The sequence below is a fragment of the Pseudomicrostroma glucosiphilum genome (genome assembly GCF_003144135.1).
Source record: "Pseudomicrostroma glucosiphilum strain MCA 4718 unplaced genomic scaffold BCV69scaffold_1, whole genome shotgun sequence".
NCBI lineage: Eukaryota > Fungi > Basidiomycota > Exobasidiomycetes > Microstromatales > Microstromataceae > Microstroma > Microstroma glucosiphilum.
The window spans coordinates 1,996,401-2,019,456 of NW_020289913.1; the positions used below are offsets into that span (position 1 = coordinate 1,996,401).

Below are 23,056 nucleotides of genomic sequence, written 5' to 3' on the forward strand. Positions count from 1 at the left end.
CAGTCACTTCAGTCAGTGATTCTACAGCGCCCGGTCAAAGTAGGGGTCATGACCTTCGACGCAAAGACAGAGCCAGGCAGGCAGGCAGGCAGACACACCGGCAGGCAGACACTAGTGGGAAGTGAAGCGCCTTGAGAGTTTCATTGAGGCTTGAGAGAGAGAGAGAGGGAGGGGGGGATGATGGGAGTGCGATTGTAATGATAATGAGAGCGGGAGTGGGAGTGGTGGGATGGTCGATTCTGGGAGAGTTTTTGGGAAATGATACTACAGAACAAGGACGAGGTCGAGGGTGGGGATGGGGACGAGAGAGTTCAAAGAGGTACAGTGTCGGAGGTGGTGGTGGTGGTGCTAATGGTGATAGAGCTACAGGAGTATCATCGGTCGTTGTGATGCACACGAGAGGATCGAAAGTTGGGCCCGTAGACGGAGCCCCCCTCGTGCAAAAGCTTTCTCCTTCAACGAGGGCCCCTTGGGTATTCCTCCGCTTCTTTGCTCTCCCTCTCACCACCTGTTCAATCTAGCCTCCTCAACCAAGTCCACTGCTCCAAATCCAGCTTTTTCTGCCTCTTCAGCAATTTCCGCCCAAATGCCCTTGTGCGGGTGTCCCTCTGGCTTGATGAATCGCGTAATCAGGTGCGTAGCTCCATTCAAATTGACCACATCCTGAATCAGGACCGCTACGCCCTGCACGGTAACCCTAGTCTGCAGTGGTCCCTTGGAACCAGGCAAGAGATAGTAGCGGTACACGTCGACGTAGACCTTTTCAAACTTGCGCGCCTTGTCGGGTGGAGGGGTAGTGTGGTTCTTGCCGCTGTGGATCTTGGGAAGGACAGAGTCAAAGACGTAGCGAGTCACGTTGGAGGAGCCATGGGGAGGCTTGTCGTCACCATCGTCGTCGCCACCTGATAAGAGCTTGTAAGCAGAATCAGCGTCGATTGTAAAGGTCTCGCCCTTGACCTCCGTGGGCGTCTCGTGCTTCGTAACGTGGTGCACAGAGTCGGCGTAGAAGACGTCGTTGGGAATGGAGTGGAGCATGAGGACCTTGCCGAGGAGATCAGCGCCTTTGCCGGGAGAGAAGAGGAAAGCGCGGAAGCCCCAGGGAAGTCGGTCCCAGGCTGCGTTGCTAGGAGCGAACAGAGTCGAGGCAGTGGTACCCTTGGGGTCGCTCAGCCCGTACCTGAGGCTCTGATTGTGGTGGTGATGATGCTCATCGTCGTCGTTTGTCTTGTGGCTTGGTCGCTTAGCAACGGGAAGAGCGAGGTATCCCTCGGAGCCAGTCTTGAGGAAAGCAGTGGTCAGGGTACTGAACTGAGGCTCGCTCCAGTAGAGTCCCTGCAAGATGCTAGGGAATTGGGCGAGCGGGTAGCTGACTGCGTGCAGGACTCCGTTGCTCAGCTTGGCGTCCGGGTAGACGACGCGGGAGTAGAAGTTGAGGTAGACGCCTGGCTTAGGCAGGAGGGACTTGCCGACGCGGATACGGAGGGGCAGACCATCATTGAGCTTGCCAATGTACTCGGCAATCTTCCCATCGATGCTGAGCTTGGTGCCAACGGTGGAGTTCTGTGCGAGTTGAGTAGAGCTGATGGTCTCCTTGTCCGCGTCGACAAGGTGGTAGGCCAAGACGGCGTCGATGAAGTAGGCAAGACGGCGCCTTCGCCTCTCCTTGTCATCGTCGGATGAGCTGAGGGAGGCTACAGCGGTCTCGTAGTCGTCGATGTGCTTGGATACGACGGCCCAGCTGTTGGTAGCCTGCATGAGTGCAGCCGAGTGAGGTCCCTCGAGGGAAGCCATGAGCTGACCCTCGTGGTGAGGGTCCTCCCAGTTCACGGGTGCAAAGATGGTGAGGGGCACTCCAGTCTTGCCCTTGAGGAGGTCCTTTGTGGAGTCGCTAGAGTAGTTGACTGCCTTTGCCAGCTTAGTGAAGTGCTCGTTTGTGGTGATGACATCGTAGATGGACTTGTCGCTGGCTTCGTAGCTGGCGAGGGATGTAGCTACGCTGACCTCTTTAGTCACGCCGCCAAAGATGGGTGCGAGTACAGTCTGGATGGATGAGGAGAGCCAGGAGGTGAGTGAGTTTGTGGATGTAAAGGTGAGGTCGGAGGTGGAGGAGGGTGCAGCGGCTGCTGCTCCTGCGAGTGCGATGCAGGTGAGTGCCTGAGTGTTGAACCTCATGATGGGCGAGTAGAGGGCCTGGTGTCCAGATGGGAGGGTGATGGTAGAGGAGTCAGGGTAGGAAGTGAGTATATGCTGCCAGTACTTGTAAGCTGGCTGTGCCCTTGTTCCCCCGCACTCGTAGTCTCCATGCGCTGACGAATCGACGTGAGCTCAGCAGTGTGTGTGTGCCGGCGTACGCAAGCAAGAGCCATCGGCAGCCGCTGCCGTCATTGCACCCGTGTGGAGAAGCGCACAGACCACCACCACCACCACCACACCCACATGCCCTGAGACCCACATGCGCATGCATCGCACACCACCACGTTGCGCAAGGGTCCACTCCAGGTCACACACGCACCCACGCAGAGCTCAGCACCTCTTCCTCCTCCTCGCCCCCACTCCGTCACAAGACCGAGGTAAGACGACGGCGCGGGGGAAGACGGCACAAGCGAGCCGCAAGGAAGCAAGGGGGGGGAGGGGCCAAGCGTCAATCTCCGCAAAATCACAAGGATCACAAAGCAGTGAGCGCACAAGCAACCAAGCAAGGGGGGGATATCTTACGCATGACGGGAGCAAAGAGGGATGGAAGAAATCAAAAGGTAGACTAGAGTAACAGTAGAATGAAGAAGCAAACGAAGACGAGGTAGGAGAAGCACTCGTACCTCTTTGGGGGTCAAGCCATGCAAGAATTATCAAAAGGGGGAGGAAAAAGAGTACGCGTATTTGCAAGCTGGAAAGGGAACCTCGTCAGCGCCTTACTTTGCGCCGCCCTTACCTCCCTTCTCCTGCCCATCTTTGCCATCATCGGCCTTCTCGCTACCCGTCCTCCCCCTCCAAATACCATCCGAGTCCACCTTTCCATAGATTCCCGTGGACTGGTTCCTCCTGAGTGCCATGTCCCACTCTCCAACAATCTGCCGAGAATCAACCATGACATTAATCTCCTGCGAGTGGAACCAACTCTGCGTATCCTGGTTACCACTTCCCAGGATCGCCACTTGGCCATCAAAGGCGGCATACTTGACGTGACAGTTGCGCTGCTTGCGCACGGCATTGAGAGGACGAGTCATGTCCTTGCCTGTGTACCAAAACACTTCCAGGTACTTTTCGTCTCCTTTGCCCTCGTTGCGCAGGGTACGGTACAGAGATGTGACCACTTGCTCATTGGTGCCTCCCTGGAAGGGCATCGATTCAGACTTGTCATTGAAGCCCAGATCCAGCCACAGCTCTACCCGAACATGACGCCGCGCAGCAGCTAGCACTGCTGCTTTGATGGGCGTGGCATTCAGTGTGGGCGACTGGACGAAGATGTGCTTCTGAGCATAACGGAAGCCAGCCAGCCAGGCCGCATCTTGCGGATTGCGAATGTCCGAGTGCCCGGGAGTTCCATGAGGGCGACGGTTGACCAGCGCCATGGGCACGGGCTTGTGCGGGGCGTGGAAGGTGTAAGGTCGGAAGTCGAGGATGTCAGAGGTACCTTGAGCAAAGGCACGTAGAGCTGCGTCTTGAGTAGCCGTATGTTCGAGTTTTAACTCGCCATCCTTCTCAGGGTCGGCAGTCCCTCCGTTACCAACAGGAGGAGTGGAAGTGGCAGTGTTCTGAGCAGGGGAAGAACCAGCGGCATCGCCATTAGCGCCAGTCTCTTGGGTGGCCTTTGCACCACCGTCCTGCGGAGTTTGGTTGTGCCTGTCCAGCTCATCAGCCTTGATTTCTCCCTTGACTTGACTCAAATTGGCAAAGTCGAGAGACTTGGTGATCTGAGCCAGACGAGCAGAAGCTGGAGTCTTGGAAGCATTCGATAGGGTTCGCGACTTGGTTCGATAGCCAATACTGCCGGGAGCACCCTCGGTGCTATCTTCGACAATTTCCTTGTCCTCGAAAGCTACCGGTTGGCCATCTCTGCCCAGATTGGCTGCTTGGTCTTCCGCATCCGAGCGTAGACGAGGACCGCTAGGCTGGGATGAGGTCCCCTCATTCCTCCCCTTGCTGCCTCCAGGAGAATCTTGGTCGTCGACTACAGTGTTGCTCCTCGCTGAGTCATCTACGCCATCCTCTGGTACCGCTCGAGGGACGTGGACATTCTTGGTGAGATTGTGAGCCGCCTGGGCTACTCCATCCTTCTTCCTCTGCTCCCGACTCTTGCGGGCCTCATCATCGACATTCTTGCTTGAGCTCGGGCCTCGTCCTGTGATTTGCTCCACTACGTCAACAAGGTGCCTTCGCGGTTGATGCTCTGTCTCTCCAGCAGCACCTGAGCCTTCGCCTGTCTCCGACTTGCCTGATGGCCGGCTCGTCTGCGTCTGTTCTGCAGAACCATTGACCCCTGGCGGTGGGTTGCGTCGGTCTCCCAACACTTTCTGCGCCCAGAGGGTAGCTGCCTGTCGAGCAGCTCCTTTATCGTCACCAGTAGCAGCATCAGCACTACCTCTCCTCTGCATCGCATTGCCTCTGAGCTCATGAGATTGCTTGATCACTCCTTCCACTACGTCTGCAAAGCTCAATCGGCGTCCCATAGATCCCTGGCCGCCGGGAGAAAGGCCACCGAGCTTCTCGTCTTCAGTCTCTTCGTCTTCTTGCTGCAGCTTGCGTCGTGCTACGCTGGCAAGCTGTCGTAGCTTTTCTGCAGACATGGACGGCAAGTGTCCTTCATCACCTTGGATGAAGGCAGTCGGCGAAGGATTCTTGGAGGCGGGATTGCCCAGGCAGGGCAGGGGTGGATTGAGACGATTGCCCCAGGAGATCAGGGCATGGTCGTAGATGGAGTTGACAATGTCACCTTCGAAACGAACGCAGGCTTCAACGTTGGGTCGATCCTGGATATTGTTACTGTTGATGAGAGCTACTTGACGATCAACCAGCAAGAGCTTGGCATGGAAGGTACCCATCAGTGGTCTGTGGTAGTTGAGAATCTCAACGCTAAGATGAGGGACTTCCTCCTCGGTAGGCAGACCGTTCGACTTCCACATGGAGGGTGGTACCGGTTTCCTACATCGGAACAGGTCCGCCAAAGTCTGCGGTCCTCGATCCCACATAAGTTTGACCACGACATTGTCCAGCGCAGGTGCATTGTGGGCGGGCACGCCATTCTCTGTATCGCCGTGCTGCTTCTCCTTTGTCTTACCCTCGTCAATGCGCTTCTTGATCCTTCGGTTGAGCTCCCGAAGAGCGTCTGCGATGCGGTCTACATTCTTGCCGCCCTGCCAGTAATTTGTGAGGAGTATGACCTCGCGCTTGGCGGCGATAATACAGTCACAGTAGTGCTCGATGATGTCAGGACCAGTCGAGAAGATGGAACAAGGTACGATGCCGGTGGTGGCTAGCAGAGGAGGAGACACCACACCAGACATCGGGCTTCTAGGCAGCGGCAACAGCGAGTCTGCCAAAATCTGGAGCCATGTCGAGGGTCAGCAAGGGAAGGATACGAACGCCGTTAGCTCTAAGAGATACCTATAGGGTCTTTCTTCTGCCCTCCTCTACTCACCATGAGGTATAATCTGCTCGGTCCTCCATCCGACTCCTTCTTGTACCCATACCTCGTCCTTACCTCCTCAAGCTCCTCCTCCCCCGGTCCTTTATTCTCATGATGAGTCGCTCCATTGTGCCAATTCCAGGTATGACCTCTTCCCTCCTGCAACTGATCCTTGATCTTGTGCCTCAGAAGACCCCTCTTGTATGCCCTTGGGTTAGGGAAGAGTCTGAGCTCTGCGACCGAGGGAGGAAGTGTAGGGTCGGCGGCAACGGCCGAGGTGATTGTGGCATGGGTATTCTGAGGATGCTCCGTGGAGGAGGAGCCAGCATAGACGGCTGCCGAGTCGCGCGTCGCCTTGCTAGCACCTGGCATGGCGGAAGGCAGACTGAGGGTACTATGCTACTTTCACAGTGTATGATAATAGGCTGAAGTGAGAGTCACTCGCCGAAACGGTGATGGCGACCCGAGAATTCCAGACTATTAGGCGATGGTGTTAGCGGTGGGGTGGGAATAGTGTGGTGGTATGACGTCGATCTCGAGACCGGAAGCGGTGACTTTTAGGCCTAGAGTGTATGCAGGGCGGTGCAGGGGAAGCCTGTAGGAGAGGCGTATAGTGGACGCAAGGAGCAAGGGTGATCGGTAGAGAGCGAGCGCGACGTAGGCGTGGGTGTGTGTCAGGAAGTGAGTGTATGTATATGGAGGAGAGAAGGCAAGAAGGCGAAGATGGACAAGGTAATGAGCAAGAGTAGGAACAGGGGAGAAGGAGAAGCGTAGGGGGGCGGACCGCACGGGTGTGTGTGTGTGTGTGCGTGCAGTGTGCGGTGAGTGAGTCGGGCGGAGGGACAGTGGCTGGAAGCAGCCACAGCCGCACACACGCACAAAAGCGGTGACGGACCCACGACGGACGCACCAGCACAGGCTCGCTCCACCGGCGGCACCGCCGGCAGACAGGCAGCAGCACCAGACATCATCAGTCCCACTCATCAGCCGAGGTGGTGTCCCCGCGCCCTCGGCAAAGGGACTTCTCCCGACGTCCGTCATCGCAAAGGACAGCGCCATCACCATCTTGCTCTCTTGTCTCTTCCGATTCCAAGAGGGGGTTAGCATCGCCCTCCGGGTGGTAGACAAGCCAGCAACCAGGCAGGCACTCGCGGCCACGGCCCTGGTGCGAAGCGCGTGTGACGTGAGAGCCCGCCGCCCCGCTCCACCCCCAGATCGGCTTCGGCATCACTCACGGCACAGAAATAGCAGTCCGACCGATCGACTGACCGAGCCAGCATCGCCCTCGCTTCTGGGCTTCGCGCCCCCTCCCAATAGAGAGGGTCGATGTCAGACCCATACACGGGCGACCCAGTCGGGCGGTGCACATTCCATTTCCCGCCTTCACCTACCTCGTGGGGACAATCAGAGGAGGCGGGGCGCTTTGACACTTTGCGTATGGATCAGATAGAGGAGAAGAGGCCACACGCATTTCGGCAATTACGCGGGAAAAGGATCAGGCGGCGCATGGGCGGGTGACGAGGGCGGTGCATTCTCACTGATTGGGCTCTAGCTCAACAGGGGGATCAAACTGACTACAAACGACCTGAGGAGCCAAATTACATTTTGAGTGATGGAGGAGGGACACTGACTATTCGGGCGCCGATGCTCACGGGAGGGGTAACAAAGCTAGAGTCCATAACGGTGATGCACTTTGGTGACTCGCAGGGAAGCCATAATGGCGGTGTAGTATGAGGGGTGCGCTTTGTTCTGATCTACTCTGCCACTTGCGCCTTGGCTACACCCTCGCTCACCTCCGCGACGGCATCATCACCGTCCTTGCTCTTCTCAGCAGACCCATTCGTCGGAGCAGCAGCAGCAGCAGAGTTGCCAAGCAGGGCACCGCTGGCCTTTCGTCCCTTGCCCCAAGCACCTGCAGCCGGTGGGCTCTTGATGGCAGGAGCGGCGGCGGGTGAGGTTGGCGTCGCAGCAGGCGAGGCGGTACCAGGGGTGGCATCAGAGGCGGGTGCAGCACTTGCAGCATCTGTTGTGGGCGACCTGACGCCCTCACCCCTCCTGGAAGGTGTGCGTCCAGAGCCAGCTGCCCTGGGACCGGTAGGAGCTCCAGAAGCCTTCTCCCTGTCGGCGCGAGGTCCAGTGGGAGCGCCCTTGAGTGCTGCTTCTTTTTCTGCCTTCTCGGCCTTGATCTTCTCTTGCTTTGCCTTCTCCTCAGCTGCCCGCTGCTCCCTCTGAGCCTGTAACCTCTCCTCAATCTGACGCTCCCTCTCCATCACGTCCACAGGCTTGGCCCCACCAAAGGGATTCGACTTGTTCGTCGAGGATGCGCCGGATGTCTCTGCACCCTCGGCAGGAGCAGCCGATCGTGGCTTCAGGTCGAGCTTCTTGCGTTCGGCGGGTGCAGTAGGGGGTGTGACCGCGGGCGAGTCTGTAGAGGGTCCAGCGGGAGGTGTCGGTCGGGCCGAGCGCCAGTTGGCCGCACCTTCGCTGGGGCCAGGAGGAGGAGCAGCGGCAGCAGCTGCGCTTGGCTTCCTCTCGAAAGGAGCTCGTGGGGCTCGGTTGCCTACAGCAGGAGACTCGGGTGGTGTAGGGGTGAATTTGGAGCCGAAGCCCATCCTCTCTTGCGAGGCGAAGCGCTCATCGACTTCAGTGGCATCGCGTTGCCTGAATGAGGGAGACCTTCCAGATGGACCCTCGCCATCGGGGCCTCCTGGTGCTGCTCCACCGAACATGGCCCGTCGTGGACCAGCGGCAGGTACGAATGATGACTCGGTTGGCTTTCCAGTCCTCCAGTCTGATGCAACTTCTCCCTTGGTTGGCTCCAGAGGCTCAGCGGGACCAGGTGGGCCGCCCATTCGTGGAGGTCCGGATCTCATTGGTCCGTCTCGTGCAGGTGGTGCCGGCGAGGCCTGGAACTTGCTACCAAATCCACTGCGTCCGCCGCTGCCCACTTCCATATTGTCGAATCCGCTAGGTCCGTCAGACGGCCGTCCACCAGGTCCTCCGAATCCAGACCTCTCTCGTGCAACTCCAGGTCGCGAAGACGCTCCCTCGACTGGGGGGAGAGGTCCAGCCCGTCTCCACTGACTGGCCTCTTCGGCGATGCTGCTTCCAAATCCACGCTCTCCGGCCTTTGGTGCTTCCGCCACTCCAACGCGAATTGAGCGTCCTGCCAGCTGGGAGCCGCTGCGAGACAGGGCATCTCGGAGGGCGTCTGCTTGGTCGAACTCAATGTAACCGAATCCCTTGGGCTTGCCGTCCCTGTCTGTCACGATGCGGATGCTGACGGCCTGATGGGATGTGCAAGGGGAGAACAATTAGTATTGTCAGTAGAGAAAATTCGGCTACTTGACGCTTGCAGAGCTTCATCTACTTTGCGTACTTACATTGTGAGGAGCAAAGAAGTCAGCTACATCGCCTTCTGTGGCATCGAAGGAGAGACCGCCAAGGTAGGCAGTATAGGGAGGCTTGTCCGGGAAGGGCACGTCCTGCCTAGGAGGTCGATCGTCGAACCTCGGAGGGCCCATGCGGTCTCGGTCAGCTCGGTCGGGAACTGTGGAAAGGTAGTCACCGCCCTGTCGAGCCCCAGGATAACGGTCTCCTCGAGGAGCGGCTGTGTAACATAGCGAATGGATGGACCGAGGAGAGGGGTCAGAACTCCGAAGGTTGCTACGCGAAGGTCTGCACTACGCCGGGCCTCCTTGCACACTCACGAGCAAGCGGAAGATCGTCTACATCGTCTGCCCATGACTTTCCTGTAGCCTCATCGGCCAGGAAGTCATTGAGACTCATTTTGTTTCCCTTTTTGGGCGCTGCGAGGGGAGAGATGAGTGGAGGAAGAACCGGTGTGAGCGTCGACGCGAGATTATGCGCAAGGTTTCCAGCCCTGAATTCTGATACGAACCCATGATGGGTGGTTGGTCTTGGGGTTGCGACTGAGGGTCAGAAGATGTATCTCTGAGCAATGAAGTCTCCTTGTATGCTACTGATGTAGCTTCGAGGAGGCGATGGTAGATGTGCACGTCGGTGTGAAAGTGTACGTGCGTGAGTGCGGTGAATGGAGGATCGAGAAGAAGGAAATATTTCCCCTCTGCGGGCGAGGCGAGGCGACGCAGGCAGGGCGGCGGAGTTCCAAAGGCCGCACCAGAACAAGGCACCGACGATGGACACACAAGGTCGCCTTGCCCCTGAAGCACGTCCTCATCGAAGCAATACTGCAGCAGGCACGCAGAGACGAGGGCGATCACCTCCTCATCACCTACGACAGCACCCAGCTCATCAGAGGGCTCGTCGTCCATACTCATGTCTCTCAGACCTGGAAAGCAGAGCACTCTGCAGGCAGAAGACGCCTCGCAGGTAGCAGCAACAGCAAGCACATCTCGCGCCGAAGATCCTCTCGCGGAGCTGGCAGGACCCCTACCAGCAAGGGAGGACCGTATATATGTGGACAACTCGAGCTTACAAGAGCTGAAGGCGACGTGTGATGAAGCAGTAGAGAGGGTGAGTATGATTATTTTGCGTCGGTTGTATCATGGGATTCTCTTTGACATTGCTCTTGCTCCCCTCCGCCTTGTGTGCAGATTCTCACAAGACCTTCTGGTCACCTTGCTCCAGCCCCATCAGCATCATCAGCAGTCCACTCGCCTCTTTCGTCCTCAGCGGATCTGAGCGCCTCTGTCTCATCTGCGAACGGACATGCCGATGCTTCCGACTTCCCGCCCTTTAAGGCGTCTCATCTGCATACAGATCTACGGCTCGCCCTCGGCTTCTCAGCCTCCTTCATCGTCATTGGCGCTTGTCTCTGGGCATACTTTGTCGAGAAGGACTGGCAAAAGAACAAAGGCTGGACGGGCGTTGCAGTCGCCTCTTACGTTGTGCTCTCCGCACTTCAAGCTCTCGACGCTTACCTTCAAGGGGACCGCATCTTCACTGGAAAGCGCAAGATGCTCTCAAAGCGCATCGAGACTGAGGTCCTGACCATTGCTAGCCCTTCTCTGCCCAAGCCCACGGTGGAGAAGACAAGCGAGGGTCAAAAGTGGATCGTGCCCCCCAGGTATTCGCTACAGGTCGAGTACACAAGGAGGAGTAATGGAGGGAAGAGCCTGCTCAGGAGAGTGAAGCAGAGTGTGGATATGGGTCATTTCGGTGAGTCGAGCTGATGACGGGATTCGATGGGGTTGAAACGAGGCGACACTGCATCTGACACAGAATCTGCGCTTCGGACTTTTCAGGCGAATGGTTCACAGAAGAGGGCGAGTTCGTCGAGGCGATCTTTGAGCAGAAGCTCATTAGCGGGTTGGAGAGGTCGTGGGCTCTGGGAGAAGAGTAGGGGTGGACCAGGACGATGGGCGATGGACAAATTAGAATGTGGCAAGGAGGAGAGCCATCGATCCTTGCCATCAAGATACCAGCATAATGTCCGAGCATCACTTGCTCACCGGCGCCCCTCTCATGACTCCGCGCCCATGTCCGCCATTCACAAGCCTCCTCATACTGTACTTTCTTTGTCATCAATCATCGATACACATCATGAGCTGTGAAAGTGTGTAGCATTCGCCCAGGAAGAGACCACAACGCATCGCTGAAATCCAGAAGTCCGTCCGTCTCGTCTACTCAATCTCCACGACACCTCCCGCTGCCTCAATCGCCGTCTTCAACTTCTCCACATCCTCCTTGTTCAATCCTTCCTTCAAGACCTGCGGTGCGCTCTCTACAAACTTCTTTGCCTCTACAAGGTTCATCGACGAGTTGAGAGCCTTTACCTCCTTGATAACCTTTGCCTTTGCAGTGGGGTCCTTCAGACCCTGGAGCTTGAGAGTGAAGACAGTCTTCTCCTTGGGCTTCTCCTCCTCGGCTTCGGCGGCGGGGGCGGCTGCTGCGGGAGCTGCACCGCCTCCAGAGGGCATGGCGATCTCTTGGATATTGAGACGAGACTGGAGTCAAAGTCGAATGGAAGCGAGAAAAGGGTCAGCAGGACGGAGGAGAGAAAGGATCGGCGAGCCGCATGTAGAGCTGCAACTCACCTTCAGCTGAGCAACAAGCTCGCTGGCCTGCAGCAGAGTCAATTGCTCAATCTGATCCACGATACTGCTCAGCTTGGGGTCTGCGCTTGAAGAAGATGAGGTAGACGCCGAGGGGGAAGAGCCAGTAGCTGGGGGTGGGGAGGCAGGGCTGGAGGCTGGGGACACGGCCGCCGAGGGCTCAGCACCTGTGGAGAGACATCGCAACGCCGATGAGGGGCGAAGGGAGGAGGTACGGAGCTGCTGACGACTTGAGCTGAGAGGGAGGTGAGGTGATGCAGGAATGCGGGAAGGGGAGGAGGGGTCAGCTAGCGAAAGGTGACGGATCACGCAGACGAGCAACTCACCTAGCCAGAGGTCGCAACGATGAGAATGCCATACGAGCTGCCATTGTGGTGAAAGCTCGCTTGTGATGAATTGTGCTTGGATATCGAGGTATGGAGATTGGCTTTGCGTATGCGACGAATGTGTCTATGCGTATGTGCGCCTGTGGGTCGGGCGCTAGGAAGAAGTGAGTGTGGGCGACGAAAAGTGGGTCAGCCTTCCGCGCGAAGCACTGGCCGGGCAGCCCTGGGCCAGACAGGAATCTCCTTCGAAAGGGTGGAGAAAGAGAGGAGCTTAGGCCATGATGGTCAGAAGATGGTCAGTCCATCGCTAATAGTCAATCTCCCCCCATTACTGCGACAATTGAGCTTCAGGCTGACACCTCCAAGACATCGACTCCATGAGCCTCACCTCTTCGGCTGGGTCCATGCTCACCAGGTCCGGTAGGCGCAGCGGTGTCACTCACTTTGTCGCAGCCGCGTCAGCTTCGGCCAGTGCTCCCTCAACTTCCTCAGCATCCTCATCTTCATCTTCGCACTTCTGCTCGCCGGCGCATCAACAACAACGTCGTACTTTTCTCGGCCTCTTCGGGAAGTCCAAGAAGGCCAAGGATGACCGGGATCCTTTCAAGGGCACACCCGCTGCAGCTCCCAAGAAGCTCATCCTGACGCAGGACAATCTCTTCCACCCACTCTCCCAATCCCCCTTTCCCGCCCTGCGAGCAAGGGCAGAAAGAATCAAGAGGCTCGCACCATGTCCCGTTCATCTGCGCAAGGGTCAAAGGGTGTTGGTGAATTTCGAGTGTCCTGACTGTGGTTGGCCGACGCATTATAGTGAGAAGGATTGGAGGGAGGATACAGAGCATGGGAAATACGTGCATAGACTCAGGGAGGCCAACGAGGACGAGCATGACCTCAGGAGCGGTAGAGAGATCACAGAGTTCAAGCTTCCTGGCCCTCAGGGCTTCGAAGAGTCACTCAATCTATCCTCATGGGACGTCTTCTTCTACACCCGAAACTTCCCCTCCATCGAGACGGAACGATCGAGGCGGCATGTCTCTAAGCTACTGAGCTTCCCGACATCGATGGGAGCTGTGCTACACGAACACAGCCCTTACACTACCCGGAACAGGAGAATGACCAGGGAAGGACTTAGGAGTTTCCTTGGTGAGTGGGCGATCTTCCCACGGGGAGGAATGCAACACAGCGTGTCTGATACCTATCCTTGATCTTCCTTGCAGCTCTACGTCAGCTACTACATCCCAAGATTGGCGCCAAGCCCTCTCTTGACGCCATCCGAGTTTTCGTCGTAGGTGCAAGAGCCGAGTCTACCCTCCCTGCAAGCGTCTGGGATCAGCTTCGCTTCATGTTTCCTGGCGTCAATTTCCACCTCTACCTCATCGGGCCTGAAGTATCCATTCCCAAGGTGGAGAACATTGCCCCTGGCCAGTCCCTCTCGGCTGAGCCACCTCGCCGGCAAAAGACACGACCATCTTCCTATGGACCGAATGCCCCCAGCCAAACGCTTGTGGTATCGGAGGCTCTGACGATCACCTACATTCAAAGTACATACGAGTCGGTACATCACCAGATGGAACCCTTTGACCCCTACACCGACGTCTTCTTTGCATTCTCCCCCGGCTTTGGCTTCCCAAGTCAGCGGGCGTATGACCGGCCGAAGTCTGAGGACGAAGACGGTGCCGCTATTGCCGGAGCGAGCTCTTCGAGTACTGCAGGAGCGGACGGTCTGAACACTGCAGCAGCCGAGATCGAGTCTCAGGATGAAGCAAAGGAGAGCGTCAAGTCGGCAGACGCAAGCTCCAACAAGCTCCCAAACCCAGATGCGACTGTCGCCCGTCGTTCCCCCGAGGGAGGCGAGACTCCCTCTATGGAGCCTGCCTTCTTCCCTCTAGCCCCAGGCGCAACACCCAGCTCTACTCTTCCCACTCTCCCTCCGCTGCTACAAGCCCAGTCCGAATGGGCTACTGCCCTCACCCAGATGCTCTCCACCAAGTGTCCCCTCATCATCACCGGCTTCTCCCCCGCCGACGTCAAGCGAGACGTCGAAGCCTTTGAATCCGTAGAGGGCATCAAGGGCGAATTTGAGTGGCTTATCACACCTGGAGAGAATGTATTTGGGAGCTTGAGCTGGAGTATTGCCGATTTCGACCCGAGGGTGGCAGTCAAGGCCAATTGGGGCATTTGGGCCGTCAGAGGAAAGAGGTATGATCTGCTTGGTCCTGGAGCGTATGTGGGCAATCCTTTCGAGAGCAAAGGGCTGGAGGCGGAGGAGAAAGACTAGCTCAGGGTGGTGGTATAGATGCCTCAGGCGAAATGGAGAAGACTGAAGAGGGAGGAATGAATGAAATGATCGATCTTGCAGCCCTGTCCTTCTTCGAACAAAACATTTGTCACCTCTTCTCCGACCCTCGTGACCGCGGATGCTGCAGGTCGGTCTAGTAGCAGCAGTTGCGTAGTTGCAATGGCAAACCTCCAGTCCAATCATTACTTGCTGCATGACCAGCTATGCAGAGCACTCCTGTGCAACCCACTCCAATTGTCAAATTCACTCAACATACTTCCACGTTCATAGATCGTCTTTGCTCAAGCCCTCTCTCATAACGTAGCATGGGTGACACATCGCATGGTATTTTGACAGAAAGTCGTCGTCGCCGTTGTCGCTCCCTCTCCTCTCCGCTCTCCTCTCCTCTGCCCTTAGAGAAGTCTCCTCTGCCCTTAGAGAAGTCTCCTCGACTCCCACGTATCTCCACCTCGACCTCAGCCCTCAGCCGTGGTGGAGTCTCACATGACCCTACAATTGCATCCACCTGCACCAGCGGGCGAATAGGGGTCCTCCTTCTTCTCTAGAGGCCCCCACACTGAAGGGACAAGCACGTCGCGGGTGGATTTGCAGTAAGCGATTAGGCTGCGATGATGGGTGGTGAAGGAGATGAGGGATTTGCAGAGGAAAGGTCAGTAGTCTCCTCTTTTGGTGAAGGCTCAGCAATACTGGCCCACCCTCTGGACTATTTGGCCCAGCTCGAACACACTCGTTCCCCCGCCCCTCCTTATTGCTCATTCATCCTGAACTCAACTCACCTAGCACTAGCTTCGGATACTTTGACTCTAGGCCTCTCCATATCCTCCCTCAACCGCTGATTGTGCTCTGTTAATCTCCTGAGCTTGAGCTCCGACATGGACTGCTTGTGTGGTCGTGTGTTCATTGTGAGGCGTGTGTCTGTCAGGGGATGCGGGGGCTCTGTCTGCTGAATGGCTGGACGCTTGGAGACTGCGTTATCCTAGGGGACGGGGGCGATGATGATTCTCAAGGAAGGCTGAAGAGTATGATCGTATGCTTGATGGCGAGTTGTCGTATAGGCCAGTACTTCTGTGGTGATATGGAGCGACGGAGCGAGACGAATGTAAGCGTTTGCCCTGTTGCGCCTCTGTACCAGGAACGGCGCCAGGGGGCTTAGTTGTGCAAGCACTTACAGCTCTATAGGCAGGACAGTGTGTGAAGACGTCCTTGCTGTATCAAGATCGAAGTCACCTCGACTAACAGGAGGAAGAGCGTACAGGGCGGCGAGGGCAGGGGGCTGGAGGGGAGATGGTGATCGAATGCGTTTTGTATGCCTCGTCGGGACAAGGAGCGAGTTAGAGTGAGGGGGGCATGCAGGGCAGCAGCCAAGGCTCCCAGCCAGTGAGGCACCTTCAACTTCCGCGTGGCGCATCTCGCGTCAACTTCTTCCTTCCGGCCCGATCCAGATTCCGGTTGTCAAGACCTTCATCAGCACCGGAACGGAAGTGGGGGGGGGGGGGGGGGGGGGGGGGGGGGGGGGGGGTGCAGGTGGTGGTGCTTCCCTTTCCGTTGAGGGACCAGAAGCAGCAAGCAGCTCAGGGCCGAGCATCGTACCTTGAAGTAGTGAGGACATCGTCAGGAACATTGCTCTGTCCACAAGGCTATTTGAACAGCAGCAGCACCATCAGCAGCAGCAAGATGATGACCATGCCACACTCGTCGCATTCAGCCATGGGAGGCCCGTCCAACTCGGCCGCAGGGCCCTCGTCCTCCTCCACAGCCAACACCAAGAAGCCTCCCACCGTTCCCCTCTCCGCCGAGCTCATCTCCTCCTTTCGCCCCTCCAAAATCTTCAAGACGGCCGAGTACATTCAACCCTCTCACTCCTTCACCTCCCTCGATTTTGACGATCGAGGAGAGATGTGTGTCTCCTCTGCCTCCGACGAGCGCATCCAACTCTGGAACATCCGCTCGGGTAGACACGCAAAGGTCCTCAATTCGAAGAAGTATGGTGTGAATTTGGCCCGCTTCACTCATAGCAGCTCTACAGTCCTCTATGCAAGTACAAAGACGGACGATACAATTCGGTACCATTCCTTGCACGATAATCGATACCTGCAGTACTTTAGAGGACACAAGAGTAGGGTGTGCGCAATTCAGATGAACCCGGTCAATGATACTTTTCTGAGCGCAGCAGTGGGAGACACGATTAGGCTCTGGGACCTGAGGAAAGCAGACGCCATTGCCCAAATGCCTGTACAGGGTCATCCGACGGTGGCTTATGATCCGAGTGGAGAAGTCTTTGCGCTGGGGCTGAGCGAGAGGATGGCGGTGCTCCTGTATGCCAGGAAAGAGTTCACCACCGTGAGTAGCAAGTCAGAGCCGCGTTCAGCATAGTATATTTTAAGCTCACAAGCTCTCTCCGTTCTATGACAGGCCCCGTTCCTGGTGCTCGAAATCGAAGACGACGCCTATCTCTCTCGCATCTCTATGCCCCCTCGTCCAGCAAACATCACCTCCCTCGTCTTTTCCCCCGCAGCCGAATCCGGTCATCTCCTCGTAGGTACCGCTGGCGATCAACACTACATCCTTGACACCTGGTCAAATGCCTACAAATGGCGACTGGTCGGACATCAAGGTCTCGAAGGCGTAAGCGTCAGCAGCGGAGCGCAATCCGGGGAGGGGTCAGCAGGAGGGGAGTCACCCTCCGAGGCCACTTCAGGAGAGGAGCTCTGCTGGAGTCCCGATGGAAACTTTGTCCTGGCAGGCACGGCCAATGGGGAAATCTGCGTGTGGAAGATTCCGAGCAAGGAGCAGGCGCCCGAGCCCGGAGCGGAGATTTCGCTGGAACCTATTGCGAGACTCAAGGGTCATTCGGGACCTGTGAGGACATTGGCTTTTAGCCCCAGATCGGCTGGTGAGTGAGGGCGAGCGTGGGCCTGCCTGCTGACCTGTTTGAGAAGCTTCGACATTGTACTGATGCAGCAAGACTCGATTCGTGCCTCCTATTCTCCTCGTCTTATACAGTCCTTGCGAGCGGAGGAAGCGCAGCGAGCTTCTGGCTACCACCTGCTCCCTCCAAGGACGAATAGGGGAAGGGAGTCTCTGACCTATAGTCATTGTCAGCAGCAATGCGATATAGCATACATCATGACATGCATCATGGTCGAAATCGAGTGAAAAAGGTGATGATACATTATGGGTGACACAGACACAGAACCGCCATGTCTCGATGCTTGGAGAGCGTGACGCCGACTACCAGGAAAGTACAACTCCTCTCGACTAGTGAAGCGAAATCGCTGGACCTTCCCTCACCTCCGACTCCTAGCTAGAGCAAGATGGTACTCCACAGAGGAAGTCACGCCCCTCCATACCCTCACCACCTGCGACTCATCGACACTGAGTACGATGCGATTGTGCGCTGCATTTGCCTCTGCTACACTACCAGCCACTTTGCTAGTGGCAGCAGCAGCCCCAGTCCCACTTCCCGAAGAGCTGTACAACGTGTCTGAGCTAGAGCTACCGCGCCCTCCAGGAGGCGGAGGCGCAACAGCAGCTACTGTCGCGCCATTTGCCGTGAGCTTGACCCTCGAGCCGATATTGGCAGCCGTTACCGCTGCAGCCGAGGCGGCTGCCAGCTCGATTGGGTCGCCACTGGCGGCGAGGTGGGTGTGCGTCTTAAGTGGGGCGAGGAGAGAGACGGTCACTGGCCTTGCTCCATCCGCCGCGGTCCAACACTCGTATGTTTGTGAAGAGGCGGCAGCACCTCCGTCTGTGTAGGTTGCTCCTCCTGTCCCTGTCGTGCGGGCACCCTCTTGTCCTTCTCCTGGTGGTTCCCCACGTGACTTCCTCGTCCAGTCCCACACATACACCTCGCCGGACTCTGATCCGGCAACGACGAAGCGGTCATCGAAGGTATGAGCGCGAATCTGCGATGTGCGATTGAGGTAGGTGGATCCCTTGTACTTTGCTGTGAGGCGACGGGCGGTAAGAGAGTAGACGCGGATTCGCGAGTCGTTGCTGGTGATCAGGATCTTCTCCTCCGCCTTGGCTGGCTGTGGGGGTGAAACAGAAGTCGCATTGTCTGTGGTGCACAATGGCGCCGTTGCCTGAGGAGGGATCGCCTCGATGCCGGTGATCTTGGTGCCACGTGAATGCTTCCCCGCCGAGCGACGCACAGCAATTGAGCTTTGGTAGCTCAGGTCATCCGTCTTGTAGAAGAGGAGCGCGCCGCTAAAGGTACCTGCAATGGCCCATTCACCCGAGCTGGAAAAGGCCACGGCAGTAATCAGACCGGGCACGTCGACGACGGCGTGCACCTTGCGGGCGGCGATGTTCCAGAGCCGCAATTTGCCGTCCAGGCTGCCGCTCAGGAAGAATCGGTCCTGTAGGGTTGGGAGAGGCCAAAACAGCAGGGTGAGTAGGACTATTTGTATGCTCAAGAGGCCGTCCCGCCCCTCCTCCACGATCCTCTACTCACGTCTTTATGAAAGACGGCAGAGCACACAAAGTCCCCATGAACGAAGGAGACCAGAGCATTCGCAGGCCGACTCAGGTGCCACACCCTGACCGTCTTATCCATGCTGGACGACAGAAGGAAGTTGCCTTTACTCCAGTCTAGACTCAAGACATCGGATGTATGTCCTCTGAATTCGCATATAGGCCGCGAGGAGAAGATCGGTACGGGTGAGATGGAAGATCGTTCAGTTGTGCTGTCTGCCGACCGAGGTCGGCGAGAGGAAGCAGATGTGCCGTCGTCATAGCTAGATGAGCTAGACACATTCGAGGCTCTCCTGACCTCTTGCATCGCCTTGAGGAAAGCCACTTCGGCATGCCGCTTCTCCTCGGTGTCCAGCACCTCAAAGACGCGGATGATCCGATCTTGACCGGCGGTAGCGAGGTAGCGACCATCCATGCTGAACTTCATAGCCCAGGTGGCTTTACGATCGTTTGCACAAAAGGACCCGAAAGACCCAACGGTACCGTGGGACATCGTTGAGCTTGCCAGACTCTGCTGACTCTCAAAGGTGGAAAGCTCGGATCGTGAGATGGAAGGTCGTGGCTCCAATTGATCGACAGACGACTGAGTGGGCATATTGACAGAAGCAGGAGTCTCGGGTGGAATTTCGCAACCGATGTGAAGCTCTTGCGCAAGATAGAGCTTGTTGAAATGGAGATCGTATCCAGTCTTGTTCTTCGATCGACTCTGTCAGCGAGGTGGTGAGAGTGCAGGTTGTCAGTCAGCGCAATCTCGACTCGATCTTCGTATATGAGCTCCTCTCACCTTTGCCTTTCTTGGGCCAGCTTGGCCCTGCAACCCAACGCCAGCCCTGATCTTCACTCTTGTAGATTTGCCTCTCGAGCCATGTGTAGTATCGCTGGGTAGGATCATGGAGGATGGCCTACTCCCACCCGCAACGCTGGATGCTGCTGTACTTTGAGGCACATCGATGCTGAAGCCCGAGGCCGAGGAGACAGACGGGGTTGCCGAATGTCCACGTGTTGTTCTAGTAGTGGCAACGGGGGTGGGACCATTCTCGGACGCAGAAACTTTGCGACCCAGCCTCCAGAAAGAGGGAGTGACCGTAGGGACGGAATTTTTGCTCGACTCCCTGGACCTAGTGACTCCCGACTGCCCGTCGTGAGTGCTGGCCGAGTCATCTCCACTCAATTTACTTCCCGAAAGGCTTTCTACCCTACGACGCCCGAATAGCCTTCGTAGCGGAGGGTTGCCCCCGCCTGCAGGTGGGCTAGGCTTGATGGCCGTTGGCCGGACCTGATGCGGGGTCATCTTGGGCGAAGACTGGGCCCAGAAAGGCTTTGGAGTCGGTCCGCCGATTGTTGCAATCTCCTCTGCCGCCTCACGAGGCGACGGGAGAGACTCTTCTCCGATGGTAGCGTCTGTGTCTCGCGAAGTGACACCATGCAAGTCGGCAAGAGCCTTGGGCGTCTTGGCCCTGCTGTCGTCCCAGTCTTCCTTTCGACGGTTCTCGACCAAGGAGCTGGAGCTTGACTCTTGAGACGGCTCCCTTCCTCTCAGGCGGGGAGGTTCACTTCCCACTAGTATCGCTCCTTCTGTCTCTTGTGGCCTTTCTTCAGCGTCGTCGTCGTCCGCAACCTCGCCCTGGCCGTTGAGGTTGCTCTCCAGACTGTAGCTACGACTGAGTATCGCGCCGAAATTGGGGGGATCAGGTCCTGTATGGCTGAAGGTCTGAGTTTCTGGTGCTTGAGAGGGGGACCCAGCTGTTTGTGGCGACTGGAGCTCCTGTGCCTCGTTGCTGTCGGGGGGTGTCAGCATGAGGCTGGGCCGGGACAGGATCGAAGAGGCTGGAGAACTATCGCCGGTCAGTATACTCGAGGAACGTGACATGTCGCCCTCTGTTGGAAAGTTGCAGAGCATAAAGGATCAAAATGGGAAGAAGATGAAGTCAGATCAGAGTCTGACACGGTCTCGGTATGAATGCGATGCCAGTTGCCTCGCCCTGTGGAGCAAAGGCAATCGCCACGGCAGCATTGCTCCCTTCGCCCGTCGCCAGACTCACCCTTGCGCCGTTGCCCTCTTTTCGCCGCTTCCTCTTGAGCAGCAAGGATCTCCAGCGCTCCCAATTCTCCAACCAAGCTGCCGGCTTTGCCATAGCGTATGCTCACGCTGCGCCTGGCCGTCGGCTTGACCAATCCGGGCACGGAGGTGCCAGTCAAATGTACCAGGGCAGGCGCGGGGCTTTGCTCCCGGATATTGACATTTGCGGGTTCGGGCGAAGGAGGCGAGGAAGGCTTGTAGGGCACGTATACCTCGTCGTCGGAGTCGCCTTCATCGTCTTCGCCATCGTCTGTGACGGAGACCTGACCAACGGAGGAGGAGCCAAAGGACATTGTGGAGCTCATGCGCTGCACTGGTCTCGGCGGTGGAGGTGCAGTGGCAGCCGACATCTCCCGGGGTGAAGCAGGCGGAGCAGGCGAGGCTCTGTCTGTATGTCTTTGTGGGTGTCGTGCTCCATCTCCCTGGAAGGGCGAGTTGGATCTGCTGGCATTGAGGGGTGCGGAGAGGGCATTCTTGACCCAGCTGAAGATGCCGCGCTCCCCAGGATGCTCAGGAGGGGAGCCGATGCGGTCCACGGAGCGGCCACTGGTGAAGGACTGATCCATATGGTGCGGCTAGGAGTGGCGAGGAGGAGGAGGAGCAGTCGTCGCAGGCACGGGTCACGCCGCAATCGTTGGTTGGAAGGCAAGCCGAGGAGGATATTTGCCGCACGGACATAATCCATCACGCAAAACCTCGGCCACCGCGTCTTTTCTGGGTGGAGGTGCGATTGCAGGGGGCCCGCGTCTTTCCCTCACTCATAATACAGATTACTACTATGCTACATGTAGCGACAATCGGCAGTCAAAGAAGTCTACCAGCTAGCCATTCATCGCTTGAACCAGCCGCCCAAGCGGTCTCTCATCTTGCCTTTGCCATTCCCACTCCCACTCCCAGCTTCACCGTCTCCACCTGCTGGCGAGGGTTGCTGCTGCTGCTGAGACGGCGGCGCGAGCTGCTCCTCGACTAGCTCTTCGTACCAGGTCTGGTTTCGTCCACTATGGGATACTTCCACCCTCTTTATGGGCAGAGGCGTTCTTGACAGCTGCTGAATAATTTGCTGAGCCGAGACTTCGAGGGTACTGCTCCTCTCCCTTGGCATCTGCAGGACGGGCCGACGCACTAGCGGCACCAATCCCAGAGAGGTGGCCCGACCTCCACCTCCAGCTTGGAAGGGCAGCAAGATCCTCACCTCCTTGAGGGCAAAGTGAACAGAAATGTCTTCTGCCACAATCACCAGATCACCGTTTTGTCCCGTTGAATTGGATTGACCTTTCTCCTCAATGCGCGGTCTGCTCATTCCCCTCCGTAAGAACACCCCTCTTTCTAGTCCCGCCAATATGAGCAAGTCTTCTAGTCTGCTTCTAGGCTGCCAAAGCTCAAACAGAGCTCGATCGTCGCTCGTCGCGGCCATGTCATCTGCATCGTCGGAAACCTCGGAGGAGAAGAGGGACGACTCCTGCGCATCCAACTCCCGACGCGTAGTCGATGCAATGTAGAGGTCCAGCACCTTAGTCTCCCTTGTGGCTGCAGCGTCCGATTGTATCGACGATAGAATGGGGTGCTGCCGCTGTGGTGGCGCTCTCAAGCTGTATGCAGGCACAGTCTGCGTGGTCGGGACAGGCGGCGAGAGTGCTTGAGACCACGTATGTGTAGAATAGGGAGGCAGTACCTTGCCTCGGTAAGCAGAGACGTAGTGTGACCGTAGAAGACTCATACAGGCTATGATAGGAAAGGAGGAGCATTAGTAGCAGCTCTTATAGCTGTGCTCAAGAGCTGACTGACCAATATACCAAGCCTTGCATACCCTCCTCCCTTCCGCCATCATCCATACCCTCCCTTCTGCCCTGGTCTGCTCATCCTGCGATGCCTGGTTGATCAGTGAAAAGACCCGCAAGAGGACCTCGAGGGGCAAGCGAGCATTCTGTCGTTGAGCCTCGCTGAGATGCAGTGAGCCGGTGGCACTGTCGGGGAGGGCAGAGGAGGCGGAGGTGGAGGCTGAGGAGGTGATTGGGGCTACAGTATATACAGGAGGAGGATCCAAGAGCTCAGAGTCGAGAATCATTTCCGTGTGGGCTGGAGGGTGAGGACGAGGTATCAGGAAGTGCTGTACAAGAAAGTAGTGGGAGGAGATGACCGAGCAGCGTAAGCTTGGATGCCAATGTCAAGGCGGGCAAATGCCTGGCTGGTGCGCAGCTGTGCCTCTGCATTGAC

At 57.2% G+C, this 23,056-nt stretch overlaps 10 protein-coding genes across 10 annotated transcripts; 3 read left to right on the forward strand and 7 right to left on the reverse strand.

Annotated features, from left to right (window-relative positions):
* Positions 1-175: 175 nt before the first annotated feature.
* On the reverse strand, positions 176-2,224 carry BCV69DRAFT_280153 (hypothetical protein). The gene has a single exon (XM_025491510.1). It carries the CDS (start codon positions 2,170-2,172, stop codon positions 502-504), a length of 1,671 nt encoding a protein of 556 aa, XP_025351423.1. The 5' UTR covers positions 2,173-2,224; the 3' UTR covers positions 176-501.
* A 361-nt stretch (positions 2,225-2,585) lies between these two features.
* On the reverse strand, positions 2,586-6,421 carry BCV69DRAFT_310093 (hypothetical protein). The gene is made up of 2 exons (XM_025494764.1): positions 5,636-6,421; positions 2,586-5,540 (listed from the first exon to the last, which is right to left on the reverse strand). Exons 1-2 carry the CDS (start codon positions 5,993-5,995, stop codon positions 2,910-2,912), a joined length of 2,991 nt encoding a protein of 996 aa, XP_025351424.1. The 5' UTR covers positions 5,996-6,421; the 3' UTR covers positions 2,586-2,909.
* Positions 6,422-7,134: 713 nt separating this feature from the next.
* BCV69DRAFT_292083 (hypothetical protein) lies at positions 7,135-9,676 on the reverse strand. Its single transcript, XM_025493780.1, has 4 exons — positions 9,525-9,676; positions 9,334-9,432; positions 9,007-9,233; positions 7,135-8,910 (listed from the first exon to the last, which is right to left on the reverse strand). The coding sequence occupies exons 1-4, from the start codon at positions 9,526-9,528 to the stop codon at positions 7,378-7,380; spliced, it is 1,863 nt and encodes a 620-aa protein (XP_025351425.1). The 5' UTR covers positions 9,529-9,676; the 3' UTR covers positions 7,135-7,377.
* A 187-nt stretch (positions 9,677-9,863) lies between these two features.
* Positions 9,864-11,154, forward strand: BCV69DRAFT_280156 (hypothetical protein). Its single transcript, XM_025491511.1, has 3 exons — positions 9,864-10,120; positions 10,201-10,765; positions 10,852-11,154. Exons 1-3 carry the CDS (start codon positions 9,923-9,925, stop codon positions 10,947-10,949), a joined length of 861 nt encoding a protein of 286 aa, XP_025351426.1. The 5' UTR covers positions 9,864-9,922; the 3' UTR covers positions 10,950-11,154.
* BCV69DRAFT_255299 (hypothetical protein) lies at positions 11,150-12,134 on the reverse strand. Its single transcript, XM_025490579.1, has 3 exons — positions 11,988-12,134; positions 11,644-11,896; positions 11,150-11,553 (listed from the first exon to the last, which is right to left on the reverse strand). Exons 1-3 carry the CDS (start codon positions 12,029-12,031, stop codon positions 11,230-11,232), a joined length of 621 nt encoding a protein of 206 aa, XP_025351427.1. The 5' UTR covers positions 12,032-12,134; the 3' UTR covers positions 11,150-11,229.
* A 136-nt stretch (positions 12,135-12,270) lies between these two features.
* On the forward strand, positions 12,271-14,604 carry BCV69DRAFT_265864 (hypothetical protein). Its single transcript, XM_025490795.1, has 2 exons — positions 12,271-13,130; positions 13,205-14,604. Exons 1-2 carry the CDS (start codon positions 12,365-12,367, stop codon positions 14,263-14,265), a joined length of 1,827 nt encoding a protein of 608 aa, XP_025351428.1. The 5' UTR covers positions 12,271-12,364; the 3' UTR covers positions 14,266-14,604.
* Positions 14,605-14,634: 30 nt separating this feature from the next.
* On the reverse strand, positions 14,635-15,556 carry BCV69DRAFT_280160 (guanine nucleotide-binding protein subunit gamma). Its single transcript, XM_025491512.1, has 3 exons — positions 15,456-15,556; positions 15,063-15,351; positions 14,635-14,889 (listed from the first exon to the last, which is right to left on the reverse strand). Exons 2-3 carry the CDS (start codon positions 15,185-15,187, stop codon positions 14,766-14,768), a joined length of 249 nt encoding a protein of 82 aa, XP_025351429.1. The 5' UTR covers positions 15,188-15,351; positions 15,456-15,556; the 3' UTR covers positions 14,635-14,765.
* Positions 15,557-15,993: 437 nt separating this feature from the next.
* On the forward strand, positions 15,994-17,354 carry BCV69DRAFT_265870 (WD40 repeat-like protein; the record flags this gene model as incomplete). Its single annotated transcript, XM_025490796.1, has 3 exons — positions 15,994-16,626; positions 16,699-17,179; positions 17,290-17,354. 3 exons carry the CDS (start codon positions 15,994-15,996, stop codon positions 17,352-17,354), a joined length of 1,179 nt encoding a protein of 392 aa, XP_025351430.1.
* Positions 17,355-17,413: 59 nt separating this feature from the next.
* Positions 17,414-21,480, reverse strand: BCV69DRAFT_280161 (WD40 repeat-like protein). Its single transcript, XM_025491513.1, has 4 exons — positions 20,805-21,480; positions 19,547-20,640; positions 18,743-19,468; positions 17,414-18,647 (listed from the first exon to the last, which is right to left on the reverse strand). The coding sequence occupies exons 1-4, from the start codon at positions 21,406-21,408 to the stop codon at positions 17,574-17,576; spliced, it is 3,498 nt and encodes a 1,165-aa protein (XP_025351431.1). The 5' UTR covers positions 21,409-21,480; the 3' UTR covers positions 17,414-17,573.
* Positions 21,481-21,537: 57 nt separating this feature from the next.
* Positions 21,538-22,973, reverse strand: BCV69DRAFT_280162 (hypothetical protein). Its single transcript, XM_025491514.1, has 2 exons — positions 22,628-22,973; positions 21,538-22,564 (listed from the first exon to the last, which is right to left on the reverse strand). The coding sequence occupies exons 1-2, from the start codon at positions 22,905-22,907 to the stop codon at positions 21,672-21,674; spliced, it is 1,173 nt and encodes a 390-aa protein (XP_025351432.1). The 5' UTR covers positions 22,908-22,973; the 3' UTR covers positions 21,538-21,671.
* Positions 22,974-23,056: the final 83 nt, after the last annotated feature.

Bases quoted from the DNA above. Each gene is read 5' to 3' on its own strand.
- BCV69DRAFT_280161 (XM_025491513.1), bottom strand. From the start codon at position 21,408: ATGGATCAGTCCTTCACCAGTGGCCGCTCCGTGGACCGCATCGGCTCC. The intron at 19,469-19,546 runs GTGAGAGGAGCT...CCTCGCTGACAG, and splicing joins CTGGCCCAAGAAAGGCAAAG to AGTCGATCGAAGAACAAGAC. The intron at 18,648-18,742 runs GTGAGTAGAGGA...CCAACCCTACAG, and splicing joins CTGCCGTCTTTCATAAAGAC to GACCGATTCTTCCTGAGCGG.
- BCV69DRAFT_280153 (XM_025491510.1), bottom strand. From the start codon at position 2,172: ATGAGGTTCAACACTCAGGCACTCACCTGCATCGCACTCGCAGGAGCA.
- BCV69DRAFT_255299 (XM_025490579.1), bottom strand. From the start codon at position 12,031: ATGGCAGCTCGTATGGCATTCTCATCGTTGCGACCTCTGGCTAG. The intron at 11,897-11,987 runs GTGAGTTGCTCG...CCTCCCTCTCAG, and splicing joins TCGTTGCGACCTCTGGCTAG to CTCAAGTCGTCAGCAGCTCC. The intron at 11,554-11,643 runs GTGAGTTGCAGC...CTTTGACTCCAG, and splicing joins AGCTTGTTGCTCAGCTGAAG to TCTCGTCTCAATATCCAAGA.
- BCV69DRAFT_310093 (XM_025494764.1), bottom strand. From the start codon at position 5,995: ATGCCAGGTGCTAGCAAGGCGACGCGCGACTCGGCAGCCGTCTATGCT. The intron at 5,541-5,635 runs GTGAGTAGAGGA...ACATGGCTCCAG, and splicing joins CGAGCAGATTATACCTCATG to ATTTTGGCAGACTCGCTGTT.
- BCV69DRAFT_280162 (XM_025491514.1), bottom strand. From the start codon at position 22,907: ATGATTCTCGACTCTGAGCTCTTGGATCCTCCTCCTGTATATACTGTA. The intron at 22,565-22,627 runs GTCAGTCAGCTC...TTCCTATCATAG, and splicing joins ATGCAAGGCTTGGTATATTG to CCTGTATGAGTCTTCTACGG.
- BCV69DRAFT_280156 (XM_025491511.1), top strand. From the start codon at position 9,923: ATGTCTCTCAGACCTGGAAAGCAGAGCACTCTGCAGGCAGAAGACGCC. The intron at 10,121-10,200 runs GTGAGTATGATT...CCTTGTGTGCAG, and splicing joins GTGATGAAGCAGTAGAGAGG to ATTCTCACAAGACCTTCTGG. The intron at 10,766-10,851 runs GTGAGTCGAGCT...CGGACTTTTCAG, and splicing joins TGTGGATATGGGTCATTTCG to GCGAATGGTTCACAGAAGAG.
- BCV69DRAFT_280160 (XM_025491512.1), bottom strand. From the start codon at position 15,187: ATGAACACACGACCACACAAGCAGTCCATGTCGGAGCTCAAGCTCAGG. The intron at 14,890-15,062 runs GTGAGTTGAGTT...CCATCATCGCAG, and splicing joins GTATCCGAAGCTAGTGCTAG to CCTAATCGCTTACTGCAAAT.
- BCV69DRAFT_292083 (XM_025493780.1), bottom strand. The intron at 9,234-9,333 runs GTGAGTGTGCAA...TATGTTACACAG, and splicing joins AGACGATCTTCCGCTTGCTC to CCGCTCCTCGAGGAGACCGT. The intron at 8,911-9,006 runs GTAAGTACGCAA...ACATCCCATCAG, and splicing joins ACTTCTTTGCTCCTCACAAT to GCCGTCAGCATCCGCATCGT.
- BCV69DRAFT_265864 (XM_025490795.1), top strand. From the start codon at position 12,365: ATGAGCCTCACCTCTTCGGCTGGGTCCATGCTCACCAGGTCCGGTAGG. The intron at 13,131-13,204 runs GTGAGTGGGCGA...TCTTCCTTGCAG, and splicing joins AGGACTTAGGAGTTTCCTTG to CTCTACGTCAGCTACTACAT.